The 17,160-nt window shown below is 36.0% G+C and overlaps 1 protein-coding gene across 12 annotated transcripts in view; it reads right to left on the bottom strand.

The window, feature by feature from the left end:
- The window catches only part of GRIA2 (glutamate ionotropic receptor AMPA type subunit 2), a 160,738-nt gene that overhangs the window by 51,774 nt on the left and 91,804 nt on the right, over positions 1-17,160 (bottom strand). For all 12 annotated transcript variants that reach the window (XM_058550261.1, XM_058550251.1, XM_058550250.1 and 9 more), the window contains exons 5-6: positions 14,276-14,329; positions 9,045-9,206 (exon numbers count right to left, since the gene is read on the bottom strand). In XM_058550261.1, coding sequence (XP_058406244.1) covers positions 9,045-9,206; positions 14,276-14,329 — 216 coding nt within the window. The remainder of the gene's footprint in view (positions 1-9,044; positions 9,207-14,275; positions 14,330-17,160) is intronic.

Here is a 17,160-nt window from a genome sequence, read left to right as displayed (position 1 = left end):
TCATTTTGTTTCTGGTCTGGTGATTTCATATATTTTTGCATTGTGGTTCCTGTGTTGGTTTTGATTTTCCTCATCCTGGAAGTCTCTGGTTGCAATTTCCACCTGCCGCCACTGTCTGGTGGTAAAGGGCTGTGTAGTCTAAGCCCCCTGCGCTCTGCCCCAGTTTTTCTGCTGCGATCCGCAGTTTTGTTTTGTTTTTTTTTCCCCACTGCGATCCACGGGTCCAGTCCAGTTTATTCAGGTCTGCCTCGGACCGCTAGATCTGGTCGAGCTGCAGACTCCGGGTTGCGGGGAGGGGGGAGCTCTCTCTTTTGCCCTCTGGGTCCCTGACGTGGGAGGCTTCTCGTTTGCCCCTCTTTATCCGCTCTCTGGGTTGCTCAGATGTTGATGGTAGCCCTGTGGCTCCTCTGAGCCCTCTGTGCGGGAGTTTCCCACTGGCTGAGAGAGCCCGAAGAGCTACAGTTTCCCGCCGAGGGCCGCCCCTCCCCCCTCTCTGGGAGCCGCGGGGACCGGATCGCTGATCTGATGGGGAGGGAGCGGAGTTCTCCTTACCTCTCCCCACTTCCTCCGGGGGCCCAGCACGTTCCGCTCTCAGATGTGCGGCAGTGTGGATCCCTCCGCTCTAGCTTTTCACTGTCTGGGATTCCGTTGTTGCTCTGTGGCTGTTACTTTTGTTGTATCTTGTGGGGGAAGAATTCACGGGAAAGCTCACTCCGCCATGATGCTGACATCACTCCTCCCTAGTTAAGTCCTTTAAAAAAATCCTATGCAACAAATATTTTTATTGCAAGTTTATAGGTGAAGATTCCAAGTTATCAAGTTATATTTTGCCCAGGGTCACAAAACTATGTGACAAAGTGGAATTTGAATCCAGATCTCTGCATTTCTGGGGTAATGAAGGTGACCAACGATCCTGGTTTGCCTGGGACTGTCTCGGTTTTAGAACAGAAAGTCTGGAGTTCCAGGAAACTCCTCAGTCACAGGCACACTGGGAGGGTTGATCCTCTTGCTTGGCAAAAACCACATGAAATGAAGAGAGTTACAGGAAATGAGAAGCTGGGTGAGTTGTAAAATGTGCTAAAAAGGCAAGTTATTGACAATCATGTTTGCCTTCTTTTTTCCTTTTATTACTATCTATCCTGGTATAAAACTAGCTTGTTTTTATAATGTTTTGAAAACCACTATCCTGATCTACAAAAGAGTCTGTGATCCAGTAAGTTTAGAAAATGATTCTCACATTGGCATATTAAAGGCCCTGAGAAATCCTACAGTAATAATTCCAGTTTAACTTTGTTTGATCAGCATTGTCCTAACTAATTACTATTTTAAAACTTCCTTAACACCAATTACTTTCCATAAAAATAGTGTTTTGTGTAACATATTCTAGGGTGTTAACAGTTTCATAGCCTAGTAAATTTTACACACTCATTTTTAAAATAGCATCAATTATTTAGTTAAATAAACTTATTAAACACTGGATGATATTTCTCTGGAGAATCTCACACAACATAATTCTCAGTTTCTTCATTTTACAAAATTATCAACATGGTCAAAAATGATGAGCTCAAGGAAAGATAAGTAAGAAGTCACAAGAAAAATTTCAGAAAGTGGGGCCGGCCCAGTGGCGCAAGCGGTAAGTACGTGTGCTCCACCGCGGCAGCCCAGGGTTCGCCGGTTCGGATTCCGGGCGCACACCGACGCACTGCTTGTCAAGCCATGCTGTGGCGGTGTCCCATATAAAGTGGAGGAAGATGGGCATGGATGTTAGCCCAGGGCCAGTCTTCCTCAGCAAAAAGAGGAGGATTGGCAGATGTTAGCTCAGGGCCGATCTTCCTCACACACACACAAAAATATAGAAAGTCTATTTTTTTAAGATTCTTGGCAATGACCAAGAATCAATTAGAGCCATAGGAAAAAGAATAGTATTAGAAAGTACATTATGAACTTAAAATTATTCTTGTCTTAATTTCAAATTCAACTGCAGTCTACCCTCTGGAAAATGGCTATGCGTGGTAAGGTCATCTTTAATTTCCTCTAAAGCCTTTTGAACATGTGCCCTTTGAAACTTCACTGCATAAAGTTACAAAATCTTCATAAGACCTCAACATCAGTGGAGCAACAGGAATTCTCGCTTACTGCTGGTGAGAATGCAAAATGGTACAGCCACTTTGGGAGACAGTTTGGCGGTTTCTTACAAAACTAAACATACTCTTACCATATGATCTAGCAATTGCACTCCTTGGTATTTACCCAAAGGAACTTAAACCATATGTCCACTCAAAAACCAGCACATGAATGTTCATAGCAGCTTTATTCATAATTGCCAAAACTTGGAAGCAACCAAGATGTCCTTCAATAGATGAATGGATAAATAAGTTGTGGTACATACAGATAATAGAATATTTCAGTGTTAAAAAGAAATGAGCTACCAAACCATGAAGAGACCTGGAGGAACTTTAAATGCGTATTACTAAATGGAAAAAGCCAATTTGAAAAGGCTACATAACTGTGTGATTCCAACTATACGACATTCTGGAAAAGGGAAAACTACGGAGATGACAGAAAGATTGCCAGAGATGGGGGTGGGGTGAGAGGAAAAAGCAGAGCACAGAGGATTTTTAGAACAGTGAAAATACTCTGTATGAAACTGTAATGATGAAAGCATGTTATTACACATTTGTCCAAACCTATAGAATGTACAACACTAAGAGTGAACCATAATGCAAACTATGGACTTTGGGTAATTGTGATATGTCAATGTATGTTCACCAGTCCTAACAAATGTATCCCTTTGGTGAGTGAAGTTGATATTGTAGGAGGCTATGCATGTTTGGGGGCAGGGGTATATGGAAACTTGGTACTTTCTGCTCAATTTTGCTGTGAATCTAAAAAAAAAAAAGTCAATTAAAAAATAAAAAAAACTAAACGTCTTTAGTAAGCACACAAGATGTATCACATTTCCAAGGATGAAAAGACAGCTCCATTGGCAAGAAACCAAAATTAACATATTTTATTATTCTCTATGAATAATAAAAGTAATTTTTAATCCACTGTGAAGAAAGACTCTTCATACAAAAGGAATACATTAAACACCAACATATTTTTGCCTATATTATCCCAGACTGAAAATCTTGCTTAAGGAACAAGACTTTTACATTCTGAAACTTCAGATTCACTTAAAGATTCAAATTTTCAGATGAAACTAATGAGATCACCAAGATAGAAAAAAGATACTCAAGTCAACACACTGTCTGATTTTAATTCACCCCTAGGTAGGTAAAGACTTTCTTAGAACCAGATCTTTTATTTTGTTGGTTGCATAAATTCCTCCCTCTAACTCTCCCAACTTCCTAGGACTCTTTTAACAAGGTGAGAGTTCCTTATTTTTTATAATCTATGAAAAAAAGAACAAATATTTTCCAGGGTAATTTAGGATTTGATTTTGGCACCTGGAGTTCAGAGATGATTACCTGCAAGTCACTACAATCTTTGAGAAACAGAGGAACCATTTGAGGACTGAGAGATTCAGCAAAAATTAGAAATGTTAGGGTATGTTTCATTGAGTGCCTAAATTAGCACGTCACATAATCATGGTGTTAGAGATTTGGGAAAAATCTTGTAGATCACCTACACTTATTCCCTTTACAGATGAAGAAATGTGGAAATGAGATGAACCCAGATATCCTGCAGTATAATTACAAATAGTAGTAATGTATTTTTATTTTTAATGGTGTAATATATACTTAAATAGTGCAATATATTATTTTTCAATTATTTTTTATAAAATATGTAATTGTATCAATATTTTAATTTTTATTACATTTTTTAATTTATGGGTTTATTTCAGTCATATACATACTTTTTAAACCATAAAATATAGGAAACTAAACATGTCAAGCCTCTAGGTTGTTGTGTGGAAAATACTTTCAATATTAGGAGGAGGGGATGCCAATGTGCCAGCAGCGGTTTTGCTCAGCGAAAATATTCAAAAAGCAGAATTAATTCTATTAAGCCACCAGGGTACTATTTAATGCATGACACTAATTATTGAACTGAAAAAGATTATACTATTTTCAGGCAGGCCTAATAACTCTCTTAGGACAGCAATTAAGAAAGTTTGAGTCTGTGCTTTAAGTCATTTCCTGAGTAAAATGAGATCCTTGTGGGAAAGGGATTATTTACAATGCCACACAAATGTCAGTCACATATTATTGCTGAATTCCTTAACACCGACAGGACATCGCAGACACAAAAGTCAAACTAATGTTCCAATTATCGATGTTACAAGACAGAATGGATAGTTATATCTTGCAAGTTGCTGGAGACACCAAAAACACTGACAATCTACTAAAAATAGAAATACTTATACATTATTTTTGAGATAGTGGCAAATCTTTATAATCTGCCTCTTTTTGAAAATTCTTTTAAGGAAGGTAAAATGCTCACTTTAATTGTCCCATTCAAATCCAGGTGCCATGATGGATGATTCAGTTCTGATTACTACAGTCATTTTACATTTCGTGAAGTAAAATAACACTACTTTTCTGCCATGGCTGAATAAAAGAACATAACAAATGTTAGGGTAGAAATTCAAACCAAATTTCATAGCAATGTTAATTACCTATTTTTTCCTCTCTCAGTGATTTGATATTTTCAAAGTATTTATTTATATTTTTCATTTCAACAAATATGTATTATGTGCCTACTCTGTGCAAACCATCGTATGAGATTTGGGGCCAAAAGATACAAATGATGCAGACTGCCTTTCAGAGTCTTGTTTTTAATCCACAAATATCTCTCAACTGAATTTATATCAGTATATTATCAATGAATGGTTATGATTTTTGCAATTATTATTTGTTTTACAGATAAAAAAATTAGAAGAATTGGCAAATGTAACAAATCCATTTATTTCTCTCCACCCTCATGCCACAACCACAATTTAGACAACTATCATTTTTTGCCTGGATTGTTTGTCATATCTTTCTAAAAGCTCTCCTGCCATCAAGTGCACACCTGCAATCTATTGTCACCAGGGCAGCCAGTAATCTTCCTGTAGCAAAACCATGATGATCACTCTCCTCTAGTAGTTCCCTGTCGCTCTCAGAATAAGATAAAAAATTACTTAGTAGGTCAACAGGGCACACAAGATCTGGATCCTGCATATTTCTAAAGTATTATTTCTCAAAGTTTCCTCAAAACACCTCTGTTCAACCTCCAGACTTATGGAAATACTTATATTTTCCTTGCACTGGGGACTTTACATATCTTATTTCCTCTATGGGGAGCCATTGTGTCTTCTTTCTCCTAATCCCTACCTCTCTTTCAAGTTTCAAATTCCATATTGCTTCCTCCAAGAAGCTTTTTCTTACTTCCAGAACTTAGATTAGGAGGTTCTTATGGGAGCTGCCAGAGTTTCTTTGCTTCCCTCCGTTTGTTTATCCAGAAAGCCTCTATTAAATAGCCACTAGGTGCCAAGCCTTATTCTAAAAGCTTGAGATACATCAGTGAATGAACAACATCAACAAAAGTCCCTGCCCCCATGGCATTTACTTTCAAGCTGGAAGAGACAGACAATTAACAAAGTAATGAATAAATTAATTATAAATACAGTACACTAGAAGGTAATAATGGGAAAAAACTGGAGCAGGAAAAGGGCAATGAGACATACCCTGATGGGTGGAGAGATTGCAATTTTAAATAGAGAGCCTATTATTGGTTTCCCTGAGAAGATGGCATTTGAGCAAAGACTTAAAGAGTGCAAGAGGCTTAGCCATGCAGATATTTAAGGGGAGAATAGTCCAGAAGAGGAAATACCCGGTGCAAAGGCCCTAAAGTGGGCAAGTGCCTTTTATGCTTAAGGAACAGCAAAAAGGCCAACATAGCTGAAGCAGAGTGAGCTGTCAAGAGACGAGGTCACATGTGGCTGGGTGACAGAGTATTAAGGACCTCACAGACCAAAGGATGACTGGCTTTTACTTCAAGTGAAACTGAAGGCCATTGGAGGGCCTGGAGAGAACAGTGACATAATCTAATTTATGTTTTAAAAGGACGACAAACATGGAAGATAGAGGGGCAAGTGTGGAAGCAGGGAAACCAGTTTAGGAGACCACTGCAATAATCCTGGCAGAGAGATGAGGGTGGTTGGATTTAGGGTGGTTGCAGAAGAGGTAGTAAGAAGTGAAGCAGAGCTGATGGGATTTCCTGACAGACTGGATGTGGGTTACTGGAGAAAGAGAGGAGTCAAGAAGATTTCCAGGTTTTTGGTGGAAGTAACAACTGAAAAGATGGAGTTGCCATCAATTGAGATGGAAAAACTATTGAAGGAATAGTTGGCAGGGGCTAAAGAGGGAACAGTGGTGGGAAATCAGAAGTTTAGTTTAGAATGCATTGGTTCTAAGATGTCAACAAGACAATTTCCATTAATGCTACAAGGTAATTGCTGGTTTCTAGTCTGAAGACTATAAATTCCTTGAAGGCTAGAACTTTGTTCTCTGACACCTAGAACAGTGCTTGCTTGCAGAGTAAAAACTCAGTATGAGTGGATAAATGAATTGATGAATGAATGAATGAATGTTGCCCCAGATTAGCAAATTACTGAAAGTCAGACTTAAAATCTCAGTGCCGCAACTCTAGAGTTATTTTTTGTACAGGATATAAGAACGAAGAAATTTAACATTTGAAATTTATATTTGATGGTTATTAAAATATGTTAAATGTTGAAGCATTTAAGATTTTACTTCTATTTATTGAATGAGGGTGATTTTAATTAGGAAACTATGGAAACTGCACTAACTTTTGGGGCAGACTAAAACTTTAAAACAATCATTTATTTAATACTCCCGCAACTTGATATAGTTTATATAATTTCCAAAGCCTAACCATGGAGAGAATTTGATGTAACAAATTGTATTTTACAGATTTTTAGGCCTATAGCATAAGTTTTTATTGTAGTATAATAAAACGTGATTTAAATCATCAGGCAATATACCTGGTACAGTCAATGATCTAAAAGACAACAAAAAAAGAAATAATTAGAGATATTTTTGCTCCCTTTACTTAAACAGATCATATATTGAGAATATGCTACTTGCTTATACTAGGAAATGCTATATCGTCTCCTATGCCGTTTAATCTTCAGAGCAACCTGGGAAGTAACAGCCATTACTGCATTGTGGAGATGAGATCGCTGAGCCTAGGGTCAAACAGTGAATTAGAGCCTACGTTTTTTAACTTACAAGCCTATGCTCTTTGCAGCACCTCCAGTGAAGGGCCATCACGATCTCTCTGAAACTTGGCAGAAGCAGCCAAAAGGGAGGCAGTATGGATGGCAATGCTACAGCGGGAGGGAGCAAAGAAAGGTCACCATGCAGGCTCTCAACAGAGTGAAATCTGCTGCTGGGTTTTGGCAAAATGTTAACAAAATGCACTGCCAAAGATCTCTCAAACCCCAAATTCGCCTTGCATTTTGATGAATGACATATGAACTTTAATAATGATATGACTTCCATGAGAAAAAATCGTCTCATTTTGCTTTCGTTATTCTCACAGCAGGCAGCAGCGGGAGGCAACATGATGACTAATAGAGTAATCAAAATAAGCACATTGGTTCCATTTGAGGATAAATGCCACATGCGCTCTTCATCAGAGAACTTAAATGGCATCGTCTCTGAATGGATGGAAGCCTGCATTTCCACAGAATGGGACCAGTGGTCAGAACTCTAGTGAGCGCAGAAGAAGACATACACTGACACCAACTGAAAGACTAGGTGTCCCTGCCTTCTCAGCAGCCTTGTTACATGAAGGTACTCCCACAAGCCCACAACACTGTTATAAATGGTATTAATGCTGAATCTCAGTCAAGGTTACCAAACAAGAGGTTACCTAATTTTGAGAAAAAATTAACTCTGGGTTATTCTTTACCATCCTATAGGATGCTTTCTTGAATTTGACTTAAAATCAATGAGATCCATGTACACAACAAAAAGTAGACAACTTCAAATCTTCTAATCCTTACCTAGGACCAGTCTTACAGCCAGATGCAAATTTAAAGCCAAACGTCTATATCTCTTATTTCCGTTATGTGTAGGAAAAAAAAACCAACAAAACTCTCTATGATGCATAAACATAGCTGTGAGAGCAAATGAAATAACACTGTCCCTAGCTGGTTCATTCACAATCTGCTCTAAAATACACAAATAAACAAAATCGCTATACATTTGAGAACGTTTTGCAACTTTTGCTCATAATTTTCATAAATATAGCTTCATGAAGAATGTGAACATCATTTCATCCCACTCACTCCTCAAGCCATTCTTCGCCAGGTTTTACTTTTTTTTTTTTTTTGCAGGGAAGGATTCGCCCTGAGCTAACGTCTGTTGCCAATCTTCCTTTTTTCTTTTTTCTCCCCAAAACCCCAGTGCATGGTTGTATATCCTACGTGTAAGTCCTTCTAGTTCTTCTCTGTGAGCCGCCACCACAGCATGGCAACTGACAGACCAGTGGTGTGGTTCCGTGACCGGGAAATGAACCCGGGCCGCCAAAGCGGTGAGAGTGCTGCACTTTAACCACTAGGCCATCAAGGCTGGCTCAGGTTTTACTCTTATTTCTGTTCTCAATAAGGTGACCAACGGAAGAGAAAAACCTTCCTATCAACAGCAGAAATATTTAATATTTGGAGGTAAATAGATGCATGCATGTGTATACACAATAAAACATACTGAATTAACAGGTGAAGACCTCAACGTGTCCAAACGCAGGGAGAATAAAAGATGAGTCTGGGTAGTGCTTAGAGCAGTGCATTGCATTTAGCACTCAAAGATCCTTTGTTTGACTGCATAAAGCATTATATTTATTTTTTTAAATTACTAAAACAAATTGAGCTTTTCATCTTCTTCCTAAAGCGTCCCAGAGAACAGGCTACTCGCCAGCAGTTGATATAGATATAGATATAGACATTGATATAGATAAGGACATTGATATAGATAAGGACATTGATGTAGATATAGATGCAGATATAGAGGTAGATACTGATAGACAGATACCTTAATTGTAGTTGTGTGCGCTCCAGGGTATTCTTTTTCTTCCAGTGTTGACCATCTTTCAATAAATTTAGATACTAGGGAATCATCATAGTCCACTATCTGAAATCCGGAGACATTTGCACCTCCAAACTGAATTTTTAATAGGTCTCCATCAGTAAAACCCTAGAAAAGAACACATTTACATCAGGCTTTCTATTAGGAACCAAATAGAACTTAACATTTACCAAATAACTCTATACATTGTGGTTTTACAAATTTCAAGGAACACATGAAACATAAAAAGCCTCTAGTAAATGTTTCCTGTATTTCTCAGCCAATACTCTTCACCAGCACCTAGCGTCATCTTGGCATCATAGTGGGTCCTTATTCAATGATTGTTTACTGGTCATACTTATGTAAAAGTTCTCCATTTTATTGAGAAATCCTCCATGGATGAGGAGTGGGTTTTATTTATTGAATCTACAACACAGCACCACCATGTGGTCACAGATACCTAATAACTTTAAGCTAGTTCTCCAAGAGCTACGACGTTATGAGCAAGTTATTCCTATTTAAATTGTTCATTCTCTCAGGCAATATAAACATCTTTTAAATGAGAATGGAAGGTACTAAATGCCTAGTCATTATCTGAGAACAATTAATTTCACATTAATTTTATAAAATATTTTAAATTAAAAAAATCAATCTCTTTCATTATTAGAATGAATTCAGTCATTACTAAAACTATCATATGGTGTTTCCATTGATTTCAAATAGTGTGCTGTCATAAATTGCATCTCAATTTGAGACTACATTCTCTCCAAGATGAAATCATAATTTTAACGTCACAATTATAAATATTTTTGTAATTCCTTATTGTCGTGCATAAGGATTGAAAATATTCTGAATCCAAACTACAGAAGAATCTTTTCTCTTTTGTTCATATTAAAAATATTTTTAATATTATTTGTGTGGGGAAGGATAACTACTTTGTTATTGACTCATAATTTTGGTTTTTCTTTTCATCAAAATAATGCAAATAGTGCAAAAAAGTATATAAGAAAAATCATAGATTTTCTGCTCTACTCCACCATGCTCCACTCCAGTTAAGCTGCTTCAAAACAATCAATTTCAATAATTTTCCTCTTCACTTATTTACCTCCATATTTCCGCATAACACATTTTTGCTGTTCTTTCTTAGTTAATTCCATTTTAGATATTTTTATTGAGTTTCTGCTTATGCCAGATGAGTATGTAATTCTTTTACGTTACGAAACCATTTATCTCCTCATCCATTTTAATGTTCACTGTTTTCATATTATAATTCTGCTATTCAGAGCAAAGCCAAATGTTAGGATTACATTTTCCCTCTTGAATAATATTTCATTCTAATGTTACCAGTTGCTTCATTTTTCACTACTATAGCTTTCTATATACCTATCCTTATTTTTTTCCAGTTGTTCCATGAAAACGTTCATTTTTATATGAGTAAAATATTCAAACATACGTAATCTATTTCATTTTTTCTGAATTTAATTTCCAGGAGACCTCCTCCCTAATGCTGAGATCCGAATTGGTTCCTCTTTCCATCTACCCTGCAGCTGTTGCCTAGTGCCCCTTTTCCACTTCTCTGAGTAGTTCCCCAGCGTCCTTGATCACTCTTCTTTGTTTTTTTTTTTTTTTTGGAGGAAGATTGGCCCTGCACTAACATCTGTTGCCAATCTTCTTTTTCTTTTTTTCCTCCCCAAAGCCCCAGTACATAGGTGTATATCATAGTTGTAGACTTGTAGCTCTTCTATATGGGACGCCGCCTCAGCATGACTTGAAGAGCAGTGAGTAGGTCCACGCCCAGGATCTGAACCAGCAAACCCTGGGCCACCGAAGCAGAACCTGCGATATTTACTGCTGCGCCAGTGGGCTGGCCCCTCTTCTCTCATATTTTACTCCTTCCTTCTGCTCAAGTCCTCAATCGTTTCCTGAGACACGCTGGAGTTAAAATTTTTGAGACATTGAATGTCTGAAAATACCTTTATTTTGCTCTGACGCTTGATTTGTATTTTGGCTGAGTATAGAATTTTAAGTTGAAACCCTCATAATCTGAAGGCATGGGGGCCGGCCCCATGGCTTAGGGGTTAAGTGCGGGCACTCCGCTACTGGCGGCCCAGGTTCAGATCCAGGGCGCGCACCAACGCACGACTTGTCTGGCCATGCTGAGGCGGCGTCCCACATACAGCAACTAGAAGGATGTGCAACTATGACATACAACTATCTACTGGGGCTTTGGGGAGAAAAAGGGAAAAAGAGGAGGAGGATTGGCAATAGATGTTAGCTCAGGGTCGGTCTTCCTCAGCAAAAAGGGGAGGATTAGCATGGATGTTAGCTCAGGGCTGATCTTCCTTACAAAAAAAAATATATATATATAGATCCTGTGGCTGGCATGGAGGTTGGTGCCTTCCTTCAGGTCTAGGGCTGAAGGCGTTGTTCCACTGGCTTTTATTGTTTCTACTGAAAAATACAATGTCATGATTTCCAATTATTTTTGGTATGTGACTTGTTTCATACTCCTCCCCGTCTCCCACCTGCTAGAAACCATTAAGATCTTCTTTTTATCTCTGAATTTTCATAATGATATTTTCTTTGAAATATGAAAGAAGTCTTTTTTCTTTCATGATTGTGTGTACTCAACGGACAAATTTGTGTCATTCGGTGACAGGAAATTTTTCTGAATGTATCTTTGATAATTTTCTTCCCCTGTTTTCACTATTCTGTCTTTCTAGAATGCCTGTTGTTAAGACATTGTAACCCTTAGATTAATTGTGAAGTACCTTACAGGTTCCTCTGCACACACCATTTTATACTGTATTGTCACGTTTTTACATAATCTGGAAGATTTTTTCAACTTTATCCTCCAAGTCATGTAATTTTACTTGTTATTTTAGGAAAAATCAGTTAATTTCCCAAAGTGCTTTCTTATTCTCTGATTTTTTTATCTTTTTCATAATATCCTTTTCTCTTTTTTTATGGATAATATATTTTCCCTTATTTCTCTGCCGATATTCTTTACAATTTTAAACCATTTTCTCATGTTTCCTGCCTGCTCTGTTTCTGTTTATTTGTATTGCATCCTTCATGGCAAAGACTTTTCTCAAATGCCTGGTTATGCTTGACTATTTAAGAGTATGACACCAAAAAGTTTCTTGGAATTTCTGTGTGCGTGGGCAAGGCTCAGCAATGACTGTGCTTCACTGTAAGGTCGATAGTATGGCTGTGCTTTGTGTCCATATCTGAAGGGTTGAAGAAATATGACCTGGATCCCCTCATGACCACTACTTCGTCACTTTATGTACAGCTTATCTTTTGAAATACTGTATCAGGAACTTAATCACAGCCTGTGTTTGGGGAACCTAATCAAGCATTCAGCAATTCCTGAAAAAACTAATCAATAACAATATCTGAGGATTTTTCTATCTTTTATAACCACCTACTTTAACACTCATTAGACGCTGTACAAGGAAAAAGGAACATTCCCAATCAAGAGTTTGGAAGATGAAAGCACTTCAACATTGGATGGCATGCTTCAATTTTAAATGTTAGTGAAATTTTCAAGGGTTCTCTAAATTCTCAGAAACTGCAACACTCGACAGATTCCTCAAGCTTACTGATTCACTAGAATTTCCACATGGTGAGGATACCAAGTATTCAGAAAAGGAAAAACGGAACTTGAATTAAGATAAAATTTTAGGTAAATTTCTCCCTAGAAGCATGACAGCAGCATGAACTTGCTTTAATTTTTTTTTTTTAATCTTTTTACTTTGTTCATTTGAACACTTTTTTCCTTTTTCATAGCATCATATATCAACTCTCAAATTGATGAGCCACCTTCTGTCATTATTTCTCAATGTTCCAATATAATCTTCTCCATCTGGACATTTTTAAAGATCACAGCTCTCAATGTGGCTCTGTGTTGTTCATCAAATGGCACGACTCACACAGGGGACTGACTGGGCAGGCTGTTCCCCGCACAGAATGTGGTTCTGAAGAGAGTGAATACAGAGCTTCATCTATTTTAACTCTTGCTTCTCTGGTAGGGAGTCATTTAGGATCTATAATATCATATTAAAAGAGTAATTTCAATAAATTTTTATAGTAGTTAGCCATTTCATTGCCAAACAGAAATTTTATCTTGAACAACCAACTTCTCCCAAGCATGTAGATTAGAGATTTAATATTCTAAACCACTGGTGCCACCTTCTAGTGAAAACAATATTTATCAGTTGTAAGGTTGTAAGTTTTTTTCAATCTCTTTCCACCACTACTAGAAATAATGTCTTCTGATGTAACAATCTGATATTATATAAACCATGAAATAAATCTACATTTGTATAAATATGCAACCTTTTCAGAGTCCTTTTATGCTATTTCGAATAAGTTCTCATTCTCTCCCTCTCTCCCTCTTTTTCTCTACCTTTTTTCTGAGGCTAGGTGTCCTCAACCACGTAGAATCATACTTATTAAAAGAATATAAACTTTTGCAACAGTAAAGTTGTAAGTTCATTGTACTTCTGATATAAAAACTATTTTGAAAAAAGAAATGTCTAATGATAATTCTAAATTGACTGATTATACTTAAGAGAAGGAGATACAATTAACCATTTGGATGTTCAGTATAATCTTAATTTGATAGAAATCCCAGTGAAAAAGTGATCAGCTATAGGAATTCAATTTTCTTTGTGTTGCTTATATAGCAGGTAGAAAACTAGAAATAAATAATATATAGTATATAAATATTCTAGATATCTCCAGGTTTAATTTTGCACTGACATATTCTCACAAATGTGCATTCATATCAAATATTGTATATACTAAAAACTTTAAAAGAATAAGCAAAGGGTAAAGTTTATAAAACATAGTGATAATGAGAAACAAGGGGAAATTTGAACAATTTAAATTTTATATGTTTTTGAAAATTTTCCCTTAGTTAAAATATGACTTCTAAGACAATTTATAAATCTTGTCAAATATTACTCTATAATTTCTTATATATTTATAGTAATAGGAAATTGATTAGAAAATGTAAAGTGGGGAGTAAATCTAAAACATAACAAATTCAGAAAAATATTATCACTTCTAATTGATCAATATAATAAAATACGTTTTTAAAAATACTACTGATAAATATTGGCCATTCAAAATTATTTTTTTAATTAATAAGCATCTCTAGCAAAATAATAACTATCAATTAATTCACCTACCAGATTTGCAATGATGTAATGGTACCCTTTAACATGTTTTCCAATGGTAATAACCTAAAAAGGTAAAGAAACAATTATTTAATAAATGTAGATAATATAAATGTAAAATTATAGATGTTATGACCTGATTCAGGAAAAAATGGAATTTTATCTATGTTTTTTGATGTTCTACGAGTCATATTTGATAAAATATAATTATCAAATCCAGACAATATTTCTCTCAGAAAAAGTAACAATACATTTTAGAGGTTTATAAATGCTATCTTTCAAGAAGCCAATGACCAAACAAACATAATTACTTTGGTTTTGTCAGTAGTGAAAATAAGACCACAAGATTTTAAGAAACATAAAACCAACAACATGTCGAATCCATAATGTCATAATTTTATTCCTACAAAAGCTATGTTTTTTTCTTCTCAATGAAAGCTTACACAGTTGAAACCAGCATCTGAGATTTTATATTTACACATCTACACTCAAAGATAAACACATATAGAGTTTATGATAGTACATAAATATAAAAAGAATATTAAAAGGCGTATAAAAGAATTCTTATATGGATCTATAAAATAATATTCCTATCTTAAGAATCTTGAAATGTTTATAGTTTAGTTCAAATGAACATTATTATTTTCCAGCTTGAGGCAGCAAAGTATCAGAGAAGCTAATTTTGCCCCAGAAATCTAAGTCAAAAATCAATGGCGAGATAAATACATCATGGAACAAGTGGTTGTTTTGGTGATGCTCACAACAGTTTGTGACATTACTGAATCAATTTGATTTTCACTGATCTATATCAACTATGAGGAGAGTAGAAATAGGTGACATAGCCATGCTGCAGTCCTAGTACTTAGATATTCAAATGTGATTTCTATCTTTAAGAAAATAGTCACACCAATGGAAAGCATGAAATGCCAGAACTATAAACAAAAATTCAAAACATTATCTCACTTCCCTGATTAAACTGTTTTGGTGGATTTTCACTGCTGTTAGCATAATAAAAAAAATCCTTCATATGCTTCAAAATCCAACGATCTCGCAAACTTCCCCAGGCCTATCTTTACTCTCTACACTAGAGCCACAACTGCCCTCTTTTGGTTTCTTTGTGCACATAAAGGCTTCTTTTCGTCACTTCTGGGCTTGACATATTCTGTTCCCTCTGCTTGGAAAGCTCTCTACACCACCAGACCCTTTGTCTTATTTACTCCTAAGGAACAATGAATCGCAGCCCAATGTTACCTCCTAGAAGATTTCCCTGACTTTCCCTCATCCCAGACAAAGTCCGGTGCTTGAAAGTAATGCGTTTAGTTAAAGATCAAGGGCAAAATCCTAGGAAGGATTACACCATATGCCACTTTAATACTAAGTGGTAGCTATTTGGAAGGGGGTTAGGGCTTATATTAATTTCTAACCTATTTGTATAACACAACTAAATTGCCTTTTCCAAGAAACTGAAGCTTCTGTATTGAAGGGAGAATTCTGAAGAAAAGATGTCGTTCTGACTGAAAAATATATTAATTAGTATCAGCTGAATAGAGTTGATTATGTCTTTCATATTTCTTACTGACAGCTGTTGGCTCTGCTTAGTGTACATTCTACTTTCTGAATCATGCATGTCTTCCTTCTGCGAATTAAGAAAAAGCATAGGATAAATGGTGCTATCCATAGTCCCTACTTGAGTTTAGTGTTCATTGAGAGAAAGGAGGGATATGAAAATTCACTAGCCCTACTTCTGCATAAAGAATTAGTATTGGCATACTAATAACCACCATCTCTTTTTGCTTTAAATAACCATTAGTATTACACTAACAACAGAAAATTTATGTTAATTTCTAAATGTTTTTGATGGCTGAGTTCTTTTCCTACCTAATTACAGCTAGAAATAAGTGCCTCCAAGGTTTTATCATATGATAAAATACTCACAGTCTAACACAATTCAATTGTATTTCTAACTTTAAGCTATTATGAAAATTAAAATTTCATCTCATCTCTATTCTCTTGTAAGTATTAATAGAGTAAATAAGTAAATAGTGTTTCCTTTTCTTAAAATGTACTTCAACCCCATCTTTTGCCTGGTAGACTCTATTCCTTGAAGGTCTTCCATGATCTCCCAATCTAAATTATTTCTTTCCATAATTCTCACTCATAACATCCTATCATTTTCATTCTTAACAAATACCATTATTATAATTACATATTAATTTCTGTAAATACATCATAAATATTCACCTGGCTGGGGCCTTGCCTGTTTTTGTTTTGTTTAACATTACTTTCTTGGATCTACTAAGAGCCTGTCCAGCAAACATTAGACATTCAGGGAAATTTATTGCAAGAATAAATGAATGAATCCAAAACAGCCAAATGCCACCCGTATGTGAATCTTTCCGAGATCATCCCACTCCTATTAAGATAGGTACTTCCTCCTCCATCCTCTTAGACCACATTGTGTAAGTTGCAATATTGTAGTATTACATGTGTACATTTTTTCTTCCTCTCTAAACAATGAGTTCATGGGGTACAAACACCACTCTTTCTTACCTTTCTTTTCATCCCTCATTCCAAACATAGAAGATGTCCTCAATAAATGTTTATTGAATGACACAACCATCCATTGTACATACTCATTGAACACATTCAAGAGTGTCTTATGAAAATACAAATAATATATATGTGCAAAATATTCTGTGCATTTTGAATGGATGTCCATATGGACATTATTTAATCATGATCATATATTTGCTACAAAACACTACATTCCATAAATTCCCAGTTTCTCTTGTAGTTTTTCTCTTCTAGTTTTGGAAAGAATTATTTTCATATAGGCTTTCGCCAACATTTATTATGATGAGTCATGAATACTTAAACTTTTTAAACCAAAGACTAAT

This window comes from Diceros bicornis, chromosome 11 (genome assembly GCF_020826845.1).
Source record: "Diceros bicornis minor isolate mBicDic1 chromosome 11, mDicBic1.mat.cur, whole genome shotgun sequence".
NCBI lineage: Eukaryota > Metazoa > Chordata > Mammalia > Perissodactyla > Rhinocerotidae > Diceros > Diceros bicornis.
The sequence above is the reverse complement of the archived record's forward strand: the minus strand, read 5'-3'. Positions and strand labels throughout refer to the sequence as shown.